This window comes from Mastigoproctus giganteus, chromosome 14, assembly GCF_048544385.1.
Source record: "Mastigoproctus giganteus isolate SK-2022 chromosome 14, ASM4854438v1, whole genome shotgun sequence".
NCBI lineage: Eukaryota > Metazoa > Arthropoda > Arachnida > Uropygi > Thelyphonidae > Mastigoproctus > Mastigoproctus giganteus.
In genome coordinates, this window is record NC_143588.1 from 20,883,942 (window position 1) to 20,897,830 (window position 13,889).

Sequence of the window (13,889 nt, forward strand, 5' to 3'; positions counted from 1 at the left end):
TCTTCTCTTCATTCCTTTTTTAAAGCTTCGTAAACTTGTTACTCCGCGCAAATCGTGTTAGTTGCAATTTCTGCGTTCGTTTAAAATACTTACGCATCTATTGAAATTTATAAAGAAAATAGAAGATTATCTTGTAAACAAACACCTCTTGAAGCATTTCTCAAGAAGACTCCTTGTGCAACAATCCAACGAGTGCCGAGCCAATAATAAGTGATCAATGAGTGTGCATTTAGTCGATGATGAAGAAGAATAAACATTCTTTAACATTTGTAAGTCGTAAATAATTTCTCTATTATTATAATTTGCTTGATTTTACAGGCTACGTTTTAATTTCTTTGAATAAATCAATCATTGTTTAAACATAAACCAATTAGCTAACTAATTTCATTGTTGAGAACGTAACCCCTATTTTTAACATAATATCTATGGTATTTAATTCCCGCTTTACTCGTTTTCGCTTTACGAGCGCGAGTTAGGAACGAATTAACTCGTAAAGTCGAGAACTACCTGTATTTGCTAGTACGAAATTTTCAAAGCTTGCGAAACTGCAGAGAAAAGAAATAGTATGACGAATAAAATATCATTATCATCATTACCGCTGGGTTCTGTGAACAATTTTTTCAATACGTACTATCATAACAATTGTATATACAAATGAAAAATTTCTTTCTTTCATAATTTGTCAAAATATAACATGCTTATTCCACTTTTCAGAAATGTTATTTAAACTACTACTGCTACACAGCTAAACTATGTAGTAATAGAAGCATGTGATGCAAATTAATCTTCTATTTTCCTTATAAATTTCAATAGATGCATAAACATTTTAAATGGAACGCACAAATTGCAACTAACACGATTTACGCGGAGTAGCAAGTTTAAGAAGCTTAAAAAAATTTCAGCAAAAAAAAAAAAAAAAAAAAACAATTTCACACAACCGTTCCCTCTAAAAGTTTGTCCAGTTCCTCCTTGAATTTATTTAAGCTATCAACTTCCACAACGACAGATGAGAGTTTGTTCCAGCAATTAACCACCCGCTGGATAAAGTAAAATTTCCGCACATCTATTCTACAACTGTCTTTCCTCAATTTGAATTTACAATAATCTTTATTTGTCCTTCCAAAAAAAAAAAAAAAAAAATATAGGTGTAGATTGGTAAGCGACAAATTCCCTTCACGGCAGAAAATGCCTGGGGATTACCATAAAATTAAAATAAAAGAATGGCTAAAATGTACAAGAAGAGATAAAATACACAAGAAAAGCTGAAATATAAACTGAATTACTCATCATTACATTTCTGTCTAGAGTCTTGGCAATTGTAGTACAAAAGTTCATCTTATCACGTCCATTGAAACAACTTGTGCGAGATATACACTTGTTCAATTGCTTACACACAGTTCTTGACAGAAATGCACACAACTACTAGGCAACAGTAGCCTCAGCGAACCACCCTTCGGTTTGTTTCCTATATTCCGGATCTTCTATGAGCCTTTGTAGGTCAATTCCAATATGTGTTAAGCACTGAATTGATTCCAACGCACTGGCTGGTATAAACCTGTCGGCCACCTTCAGTCTGTTGGTGAAGACCAACAGATTGAAGGATTCAGACTTCATTCTCAAAGATTTCGTTCCTCTTAAGGCAGATGGCGGGATGTGCCACTCACAAAGCTTCAAAAGCATGATGATGATATCATGCCAGTCATCATTTTGATTGTAGTTATTAATCATTTCCAGGTAATGATGTCTGGTAAAAGATCACCTCGCAGGTGCCGCTGCAGTTTGCAGAACTTAAGCCTTTCTTGGTAAGAGGACCAAGAAACTTCGTTCCCCTCACCCTTCTCTGTTGCCCTTCTCTGTACATGCTTAAGCAACTCTACATCCTTCCTAAAGTGAGGCTTCTAGACCTGTACGCAGTACTCAAGGCGTGGCCTGGCCATTGCCTTATAAAAAGGGATAACCATCTCCTTTTCCGTGCTAGCAAAAGTCCTGTAAATCATTTACAAAACCCCATGACCTGCTCTGGCTGCCTGTCATTTTCTGGCTGGCAGAAAATTTCATATCTGACTGCACAATCACTCCCAGGTCTTTTTCATTTTCTACCACCCTAAGTGTAGTACCACGCAGTTGCTACATTTCTCTAGGGTAACTTCTCCTATATTCAATACTTTGCATTTGTCAATGTTAAACTTTAGTTGCCACTTCACGGCTCAGCCCACCTGCCTAATTTTCTAGATCCTGTTTCAGTAGCACACTGTCATTAGTGTCATTAGCACCCCGCCAACCTTTGTATCATCTGCTAACTTCGACACTAATTCTGATATCCCTTCATCAATATCACTGATAAATATACAAAACAACAGTGGGCCCAACACCGAACCCTGTGGGACTCCACTAATAATATTAGTCCACGAAGAGCAGCGTCCATAGATTACCACTCTGTCTTCTCCCACTCAACCACCCATTGTAGCAACCATTGTAGCAACTTGCTTACCCTTAATACCATACTGCTCTAATTTGTACAGTAATCTTCCATATGCAACAGTGTCAAACTGTATTAAATAAAATATGAAATAAGACGTGCATTTTAAAGAAGTGTTGTAAAAGTATTTTACAATATTTTACAACAAATATAATATAATTCAAATTTTACCATAAAGTTTTACCATTATAAATTGTTCTGCTTTTTTTATTATTATTTTACCCTCTTCCCTCCCCCCAAAAGGTTAGGAATAAAAATATATTAATCATGTTATTAGTGAGGATCGCTATTGCTTTACTTATTTAGTCTGCTGTCTGCTGTTATTAAGCAAATTTCAGAATAGATAATTGTTCACAATATATCTATTGTATACAATTCCGATAAGAAAATTTACTTAATATTTACAGTGAAATAGTAGGAATTTCAGCAACTATTATTCTGTTATTATACATTACAGAAATATGAATATTGAGTTGAAAGGTTTTTATAACGAGAAAATTTTAAAAAATAGCGGTAATAATGAAATAAAAATTTTAAAAAAGAAAAACTCTCCTAATATCTGCCTCTGTTTGGTAACAAGATCAAGAATTATATATATATATAAATTATATGGAAGAAGCAATGCTCATTATAAATACCGCATGTATATACTATAAAGTGAAAACATTTCACTTACTTGAGCATGTATACTAGATGCAGCAGAGGACAACGACTCCATGCTCTCTGCTTCTGTTAGTAAACCTGCACTACAGTGGCGAGCGGATGGAGCAGAGGCTACAGAAGTTCCGCAACTGGGACTGTGCCGAAGCCATGAATAAGTGCTTGGAACAGACGACACAACTGTGGAAGAACTTTGATCTAGGGAAACATAATTATCACAGTCAGTGGATTTCAGAGGAGCTGATAAACGAGGTCCATAAGACGAACGAGAAGTTGTGTGTAGCCCAGGTAATAAAACATAATCAGACATAGGTGTGGGTGAACCGTTAAGCACAGAGCGAGTTCCATACACTCGTTCCTTTAAGCCTATAGTGGGTGAGGTCATATAATATTGTTTAGGAGGACATTTGCGCCCTAGAGAACTGTACTCACTGTCAGAATGGGGTGCATTAGTTGTCATGTATAAATCATTCACTGTAGTTTGCGTATTAGCGCATACTTTAACCTTTCCTTTCCTTTCCAGTGTTCCCTTTCCGCTGTTGCTGCTGGCTGCAGTAGGCGGTCCTGAACCTCCACCGATAGACGGCGCGGTAGACACTGCGGATCGTGATGAGGCCGATATTTGAACGTGAGGTCGTTGCATGTCTGGATTATCCTTCCGATCAGGGTCTCTAGAGTCATTACATTTTCCTACCTCAGAGTGTTTTTCAAGAGGAGACTTCTTGCTTCCTGTAGCCGTGGATACTTTCGAACTGATAGTTTTCCCGCTTCCATTAGAAGCAACGCTTGATGTGCTTGGAGGACGTTTGGAAGTGGCGTGGACTTGGCTTGTTGCTGTAGCAACGGTTCGAGAGCTTTGTCCTTTCCTTGATTCGCCATTACCGCGAACTACTTGAGCAGAGAGAGACTCGCAGCTACCTTTTCCTGATTTAGGGCTGTTACTTCTGGCGTTCCTTATACTTTTCTCACTAAAGTTTTCAACTTCACTCAGAGCTCGACTTTTGTTATCCTCTTGCTTCAAGCCGATCGTTTTATGCTTTGATTTGTGAGATTCGTTGTGTTTTTCCAGGTTCCCATGGCCTGTACCCTTTTTACCTGAAGAGATGGTATCCACCTTATTGCTTTTCTTGTCTTTTAATTTTGCACTTTCGGCATCTTTTAGTTTCTCGTGCGTAGACCGGGAATGGTGGTCGTGTTGCTGCTGCAAATATTTTTTCCAAGCGCTTGACGATATATGATGAAATGCACTAGATTCTGTTTGCATGGAGCTATCCGTTTTCTTGATAGATGATGACTTCCCTCCTGAAATTTTACTGCTACCACCTCCCTGACTTTCGCATCCAATTGCAGTTATCTTCCGGTTGCTGCTTTTCTCCCCGCCAGAAGCTAGAGACAATTTCGGCGTTATACTCCGGGGTGTTCGTTTCAGACTTCCATAAACATTTGTATCAGAACTCACAGAAGATCCTGTAAAATTGTCATCCGTGCTAAGCTCCGCAAATGTGTCACTGATACCACTGCTGATAGAGCTGCTGTCGTCGAAACTACAAAATATATTGGAAAAAAAATTACGTTTTGACGTACTCGTATTTAAGCTTAAATAATGCTTAAAGCAAATGTACATATCCTGAAATTTTTTTTTAAATAAATGTATTTTAAAAGAAAATATGTCGAGTTTTAAAACATACTTCGAAATTCATATCTGCAAAATATATCACTGCCGGAGATAGAGAGCTAAGTCAGTGCGCTTGGGAACTTTTTTTTTTTTTTTTTTGCGCATTTGAAGTTATTAGGACCCAAGTGGGAGCAAATATGGAAATCATAAGCACAATTTAATAATAATTTTCATCAACGGTACGTCTGAACTACGCTAAGGAACTTAGGTAATGTTTGGAGTGCGTTATATTTGATATTATTTATTAAAATAAAAATTCTATTTTTATTCCGTATTCGATTTTTATTTATTAAATTAACTGCTTATTTAACTAAAAAAATAATAATATAAAACAAGTTTTTCAAAAATATACCTCAATTCCGATAAAATATAATATAAGGTGTGGCCTTTACCCCTGCAACATAAAATGCCTCATTTAAAAAAACGGTAAAGGCCACACCTTATATTTGATCAGAATTAAGGTATATTTTTGAAAAACTTGTTTTTTATATTATTTTTTATTTTTTTATTTTTATTATCTTTTATGAATAGAAATTTTCATACACTTTTTATAATAAAGTATGATTGAAAATTTATGTGATAAGATTTTTCACCAACAAAATATTTTTACACAATGCAAGGATAGACGATAAAATCTTGCTCGCTTTACATATGTATGTATTACATGCATACAACTATGCAAAGCAAGTAGCTGATATGAGGCATGTAAGAGCTGCACAGTGGATCATGCGATGGATTAGTCCAAATTTAATTGGAAACATTATCACGTCAAAAGAGATTGTTTACAAAATTACACCCTTCTAACCAGATAAGAAGTGGGGTAAAGGTCCGAAATCCGGGTCAGGTATAAATCCAGGTAGTCGATATACGACATGCAATGGCTGCACGATGCACCGCTTGATAGATTTAGCTCAAATTTTGAGAGAATTTATTATCACGCGAATTAGGAATATGTACAACGTTTCAGCCTTCTATCTCTATTAGAAGTGACTGAAAAAGCGATCGGCAGATTTCATGCCAGAGGCAGTGACTTAATATATGCTATATAAATAAAAAGAAAAATTATCAGGTGACACAGAAGCCTATAGCAGATATAAGCTAGTCTGTAATCAAGTGACAAAGGAGGTTAGGCAAGCGAAGCCAGATTAAGAGAAATCATCGGCAAAGGATACTAAGATAAACAGCAAGGATTTCTTTACTTATATAAATTCTAAAAGGAAGGGGATGAATCAGATTGGTCCGCTTGATATCGATGGTTCGACTGTTGATGATCCTGCTCAGATAGCAAACAAACTGAATGAGTATTTTGCATCTACATTCACACGTGAGGAGTTATTAAGGAAAGAAAATGCCAGAAGTTTATCAAATTGTAACAGGGTGCTTAATGATTTTGTAATAACTGGGAGCAAGGCGAAATTGCTGAATTTAAACATAAACAAGACACCTGGGACGGATGGGATCAATCCAGTTATATTAAAGGAGGCGGCAAAGGAACTAAGCAAACCCTTAGCCATAATTATCAGAGCATCTTTGGACTCAGGGGATGTCCCCATGGACTGCAGATGTGCAATTCTATCCCAAATTCACAAAGGGGGATCGAAGGGTGACACTAGTAATTACAGACCAATTAGTTAAACTTCTGTTCCGGTTAAAATAACGGAGTCACTGGTTAAAGATGCATTGCAGGATCATCTAGACAAGACTGCACTAATTATTCAGACACAGCATGGGTTTGTTAAGGGAAAGTCTTGTCTGACAAATTTGACTGGATACTTCGATATGGTTACAAAGGAACTGGATGCAAAAAATAAATTTGATATCATATACTTGGATTTCAGGAAAGCTTTTGATATTGTTGCGCATGGAAGACTACTGTACAAATTGGAGCAGAATGGTATTAAGGGTAAGTTGCTACAATGAATAAAAGGGTGGTTGAGTGGGAGAAGACAGAGGGTGGTAATCAGTGGATGCTGCCCTTCGTGGACTAATGTTATTAATGGAGTCCCACAGGGGACTCCATTAATAACATACAGACAGTTTTGTATACAGACAGTTCTCGCTTTACGAGTTCTCGGGTTTACGAGTTTTTTTTCCACAAGTATCAAGTATCAACAAAATCGAAAATATGAACATTAATTGCAAAAAATTAATGTTAAACATTCATAAATACTGCATTCCAAACCACGTACGTAGCTATACAATACAGTGTACCCCGCTTTACGATATTAATCAATTCCAGAGACACCATCCTATCGTTAAAATATCGTAATGTGAACCCATTAACACAATTTTTTTGGGTAATTCATTTCAAGATATTGGAAGTAGAAATTTTCGCTGTATAACTAAGCTATTTATCTCTCTAAAATGTCATTTTTAAGGTCACCTTAAGGTCCTGAGCGTGGTTTGTAAATTGTATTAGTTACCAATTCAAATCATTAAAATTCACTACGCTTTCATCGTTATCAAATGTTCCGTTATAAGAATCAATTTTAACGCCTTTGTGATATTTTTCTAAAGCACATTTCTGGAGGTCACGACCATAAAACAATAAAAACAATTTGTACTTTCCGGTTTATTGGGCTTTTCTGTTATTGCAAACAATTATAAACGGGTAGTAAACTCGATCTCCTTGCATTTGCGAAAATACCTGATAGCTGGAATTGTGTGATTTTTTACGTTATTATGGTGAAACGTTTCCCCTTTACTGAAATCTTCAATCGTATAAAAAACGTAAATAAATTTTCAGAATCTTCTCTTCATTCCTTTTTTTTTTTTTTAAGCTTCGTAAACTTGTTACTGTACGAGAATCGTGTTAGTTGCAATTTGTGTGTGCCGTTAAAAAATGCTTATGCATGCAATCGTGAAATTTATAATTAAAAGAGAAGATTATCTTGGAAACAAACGCCATTTCTGCAGAAGACGACTCCTTGTGCAACAAACCAACGAATGCCGAGCCAATAATGAGTGATCAACGAGTGTGCATTTAGTCGATGATGAAGAAGAAGAATAATAAACATTCTTTAACATTTGTAAGTCGTAAATAATTTCTCTATTATTATAATTTGCTTGATTTTACAGGCTACGTTTTCATTTACAGTATTTGAATAAATCAATCATTGTTTAACCATAAACTAATTAGCTAACTAATTTCATTGTTGAGAATGTAACCCCTATTTTAACCTTATAAATAAATAAATAAATAAATTTTCTGCTTATACTCCGGGACGACCAAACGGTCAGAGGAGTTCACAGGATAGAATACAAGAAACAGCACCGTATTCAGTAGTCACGGGCTTGAACCCCGGTCACTCAAGGCACGTGTACTTATGTACCCGCGCGCCTGACCACTAGGCTACGGCAGCCTTCTATGTCTATGGTATTTAATTCCCGCTTTACGAGCACGCGCTAGGAACGAATTAACTCGTAAAGTCGAGACCTACCTGTATTTCTCAGTGATACTGATGAATGTATAACAGGCTTAGTATCGAAGTTTGCAGATGATACAAAGGTTGGCAAGGTTGTTGATGACAGTGTGCTACTGCAACAGCATCTAGAAAATTTGGGCAGATGGGCTGAGAAGTCGCAACTGAAGTTTAACATTGACAAATGCAAAGTACTGCATATGGATAGAAGTAACTCCATAGGAACGTACCAAGCTTCCAACTGTGTGATACTACACTTAGGGTGGTAGAAAATGAAAAAGACCTGGAAGTAATTATGCAGTCAGATATGAAGTTCTCTGAGCAATGCAGACAGGCTGCAAGAGTAGCTCATAGTGTATTGTCAATGATACATAGGAATTTTGCTAGCAGGGAAAAGGAGGTGATTATCCCTCTGTATAAGGCAATGGTCAGGCCACGCTTTGAGTACTGCGTACAGGTCTGGAGGCCTCGTTTTAGGAAGGATGTAGAGTTGCTTGAGCGTGTACAGAGAAGGGCAACAAGATTGGTGAGGGGAATGAAGGGGTCCTCTTAGCAAGAGAAGTTTAAGTTCTGCAAATTGCAGCGGTTGGAGACTAGGCACCTACAATGTGATCTGATTGAGGTGTATAATGCCTTGAATGGGTTGAGCACTCTGAATGCTGATGGAATTCTTCCACTTGTTCAGATTACGAACCTAAGGGGAATGATCAAATTCAGGAAAGACAATTGTAGAATAGATGTGCGGAAATTTACCTTTAGCCAGCGGGTGGTTAAATGCTGGAACAAACTTCAATCTGTCGTTGTGGAAGTTTATGGCTTAAATAAAAATTCAAGACGGAACTGAACAAACATTTGGAGGGAATGGTTGTGTGTTTTTTTTTTTTTTTTGCTGATGCTACATAAGCTCATACGCTTGCTTTCTTGTATCACATGCCTCTATTACTATTACTATTTTCTTTATATATGTGGCAACCCCGCTCCCACTCCATTAAGTTTGTTTGTTTTACTGGAGTTTCCTGGCAAAAGGGAAATTGAGGTGAAATTCTACCTCTCACAGTAATTATGCGAATGCAATAATTTTTCCTAGGCATGTGTTCAGAGATGTTTGTATAAGGCTCAGTGCACGCGAGCGTCAATGGACACACCGGTGACGCTGAACAGCCGTGCATACACAGCAGCAAAACAACGCCGACGATTGTTTTTTCGCTGACTGCTCAGGACCGAACTTTCCCTAACTCAAGTATTTGGTCTCTCGATCTTCGGGTCCAGCTCTGTTCTTAATCTTCGTTAAGTCACGGAAGTGATGTTTCAATTAATGGAAATTGACTGTAAAAAAGCAATCTAATTGCTTATTTGGAGAATAGGTTATTTCTTAAGAAAAAGATGACATAATGAGGTTAATCCTTTTGTTTGTAAATGCCTTCTGAAAGGTGGGTGCATTTTCAAGTTTGTTTTTAGATTTAAGAAACGAAGAAACAAAATGTTTCAACTATTTTTGAATGAGCATAAAGTCATTCGATGAAGTAACAGCAAGAATGTGATGTAATCAAGGCAGAAAGATACAAACATTAGATTTGCAATACTTCCGGTAGAAATGTTGGCTGTAAGTGTAATGCAAAAACCCTTTCAAAAATTATTCTTTTATTTTTAAGTATAAGTACAACTAATATAAAGAAAAAAATCTGTCAGTTCTGTGCTATCTTCAAAGAATGCAGTGGTATTGCTAGGAGAAACGGGGTCATCGGTGTCTGGGATGGTTACCTGCAAGTTGATTAGGGATTGGAACTATATAGATTCGGAACTGGTGGGGATGGAGAAGAACTTTGCGATGGATAAGCCTGGTAAGGAGAAGCAGGATGATACTGATGCGAGGGATGATGATAATGTGGATGATACTGAGAAAAATTAGTTGGATGAGGAGATTGGCTTGCTGACAATCTAATTATTCTGACCAGGTTTAATACCTCCCTCCTTAATTCAAGTACACTGTTATTTGATGAACACTGAACTTTTTATGGTCGGAATTAGTGAATCGAAAAATGCCTTGTCCTCATCAAATTCAGGAGGAGTTAGACAAGGGATGGGCGCTTTCATAAATTCTACTATTGTCTTTTCTGTATCTTTCCTTTCTTCATCACTGGAAATGTTCCAAAATCTCTGGATATTTCCTAATCTCATCAATAAATAACTCTACGTCAAAATCTTTGGCTGCCATTTCTTAGTGATAGATGCGCTTGTGCACTAACCATTGCTTAAACAGTGTACATGTACTGGCCTACTGCTCAAACACGGCGGTGCCGCGGCGCTGGTACAGTTCACTACTCACATTTTGGCCGCTGCGTCACCGCCCGCCCGTGTGTCAGTAGGGAGAAGCAGTGAAAACAGTGAGGGGGATCGTCCCCTGTCAACAAGTGAAGGTGGGTGAGATGCGTGTGCCAATGCGCGTCCTCGCAAGAAAAACTCTTCTCTCTCTGTTGGTAGATGACTTTCATCAACCGGTGAAATACCACCACTTTGCTTATTGGAGGCTTGAAGTGGTGAAACCCATGTTTAGTCTCTAGAGGAAAGTTTCCGGCATCCCCCCCCCCATACTTCTCCTTCAACCCATGCACGGTACTAAGTACTATAGGTTTTGATACCTTTCGTGTTTGGGGGTTTCATAAAAAATCGGGAGCTGGAATGCCTGTACTATGGCGTTTTCTTTATTTGAAAAAGCTTATTTTGAGTTTGGCTTTGCCATATTGGTGTCCACCAGTTAACACCAGCCTGTCGTATAAATGAGGTTCTTTTCAAAATTAATTTCAGTTAGTGAGAGATTTAAAGCGTAAAGGAGATATCTCATCTTGCTGGTTCGCCTGAGCCTTTCACTTCTGAATATTTTATTCTGTTTATATAAGTTATATAAGTTAAGTTACAAATTTGTCTGAAATGAGACCTACTGTCTCACTGACATTTTATAGTTATACTTTTTTCTTCAACCGTTTCATTCACTTTATACAAGAAGGGACTTTTCTTCAGAAAATTTCGTTAATTTTCCAAATTTCAATCCCCCTTCCCTTTCGATCGGTGGCTGCTAGAATATTGTACATAAATTAACTACATTTTTGTTTATACTGTGATTAACAGAAGAGAAAAGTAAATTCCTAAGTATCATTTATCAACCAATTACTTAATAACTATTGCTATTAACTAATTATTATTAATTGCTAGATAATTAATTTCTTTTCACATATCTAACAAGTATATCTTACTAGAAGTATTAGAAAATATGCGAAAAGCATATTTTCTCTGGATGCACTTCAGAGACAGAAATAGGTCATCGAGGTTAGACTCATTTCAACAAAATATGGGACAGATTTAAAGGTTGCCGAAGGTCAGAAAGCCTTTTAAAAGTACATTTACGGTCTGACAGTAGGAACATTAAGTGGGAATGGTCAATTGGGGGTGAGATTGAAGTAAGAAATAGACTGCAGCACCATCAAATCATATGCCAGCTTTTAAGCCTTCGTATAGATTTCACAGGTATGGAAGTTAAAAATTTGAATAAGTTGTGTGTGATTGTTTTACATTATAAGGAGACACAACATTTTTTCCCCCACTGTTGAAAATTGTCATCACAGGATACAGGGAAACATTCCAAGACGCAGCTAACAAGGTTGTATCCTGAAATATGTTGACTCGTTGAATATTCTAGACGCAGGCCATTTTTGCTAATCGGAGAGAAGCAAGTCGGTTTGATTTAGCTTACTGATATAAAAGGAATCCCATGTGCTATTTTAGAGATATCTCCAACTAGCGAGCCCTTGTGGGTAAAACAGTTGGTATAACCACCATCCTCCCCACAGCGAGTGGAAAAGACCCGAATTCGAATCCCGTCAATGATGAGGAAATTTTTTGGGCTTTTTTTCACAACCTGGCTAAATTAGTCGGTCTCAGACGAGGGGAGTATGGTCTTATCTCCTGGAAATTCGAAACCAGCAAACAGCAAAGCGACCACAGAACGATCACGCAATTTACAGACATATTTTATCTACGGCGCAATATGGGTTAAGTTGCTGAAGCGTCTTCCGATAAAGATACAACGGAGGCTCATCTGCTTCTACATACAGGCTTTGTACTGGGAAGATTCTGAAAACTCCCAGAGCAGTGTGTAGTCGCCAGTATATACACATTTATAAGACAATTGCGGTCTGTCTGCTACGTATATTTTTTCTAGATTGTAATTTTTTTTTTTTTTAATAATAGATTTTGTGGAGTGTAATCGGCTTCGAACCCTATTCAACCCTATTCCATGGGTGGACCAAACCGCAACTCTGACTGCTATTTTCGCAGGGATTCGAAGTTCTAGGGTGTGCGTATATGAAGCGGCAGAACATAACAACCAACCACACCAATTTCAGATAAATAAATATTTTAATATGGCACATATTTATATAAATATATACAAATTATAGACTGAAATTTATACGAGTTCAAGTTATATACTCTGACATATGAATGCATCATTTAATATACACTGAGTAACCACTGAATTATGACCACCTACCTAATACTCCGTAGGTCCTCCTTTTGCCATCAGTACAATAGCTATCTAACGTGGCATTGATTCAACAAGATGTCAGAAGGGTTCGGGAGGTATGGCCAACCAAGCTGTGTGTAATGTGGTGAGCAATGCAGGTATGGAGGTGATTGGTGTATCCAGGACGCCTGATATGCCTTTCCATAGTTTCTCCCAAGTGCTCTATGGGATTGATATGGGGGAAGTTCAGAGGCAAATCGATATGCTGGAAGACAGAACTGTGTTCCTCAAACCATTCCTGCACAACAAGTGCCTGATGGCTCGGCGCATTGTCATCTTGAAAGACACCATCGCCATTCGGGAAAAAGTGTAACATAGCGGGGTGTACACAGTCAGCAAGCAGTTGACGATAGCGGAGACCACTGATACGTTGTTCCACATGCACCAGAGGTCCACGTTCCCGCAGTGAAACATGCCCCACACCATACAACCGCCTCCACCGGCCTGCACTTTTGATATATTAGAACCTATAGTACTTAGTAACGTGCTTGGGTTGGAGGTTGAGAAGATGAAAGACGATATTTGTTGCCATTAGACTTGAACTTCTGAAGACTGTAATTTTCAGAAAAGACATACGAAGCAAGGTTGTTCCAGAAAACGTCAGCTGATTGAATAAACGAGGAAGATGAAAAGTTGGTTCTGAGAGTTTGAAGTTGGACAGTAAATGGATGTTGGCTGGTGGCGGCACGTGTTCGGACTGTTTTGAAAGAGAGAGCGGGAATAACAGAAGCCAATTCAGAAGAACAGTGCCCATGGAAGTATCTGTAGAAAAGGCATGCAGCAGAAACAGTACGTCTATGAGACAGCGAGTGGAGAGACTCTGTTAGAGAGGAGTCATTAATTAACCTAACTGCCATCTTCTGAATGGAATCTAGAAGCCCGAGAGAAGTTTTGGGGAAACCGCCTCAGATACGGGAACAATGTTCCATAGAATGATGGATTTGCGATTTGTACAGAGTGAGCAGCTGTTTGGAAGAAAAGTAACGCCGAGAGCGAAAGAGAAAACCAAGTTTTTTAGATGCAGAGGAAGCAATATTTGTAATGTGCTTGTGCCAAGAGAGATTAGACGTTAGG

General features: G+C 37.9%; 1 protein-coding gene across 1 annotated transcript in view; it reads right to left on the reverse strand.

The window, feature by feature from the left end:
- Positions 1-13,889, reverse strand: part of LOC150075004 (uncharacterized) — a 1,344,778-nt gene that overhangs the window by 887,404 nt on the left and 443,485 nt on the right. The window contains exon 12 of the mRNA XM_090389033.1: positions 3,156-4,683. Coding sequence (XP_090245159.1) covers positions 3,156-4,683 — 1,528 coding nt within the window. The remainder of the gene's footprint in view (positions 1-3,155; positions 4,684-13,889) is intronic.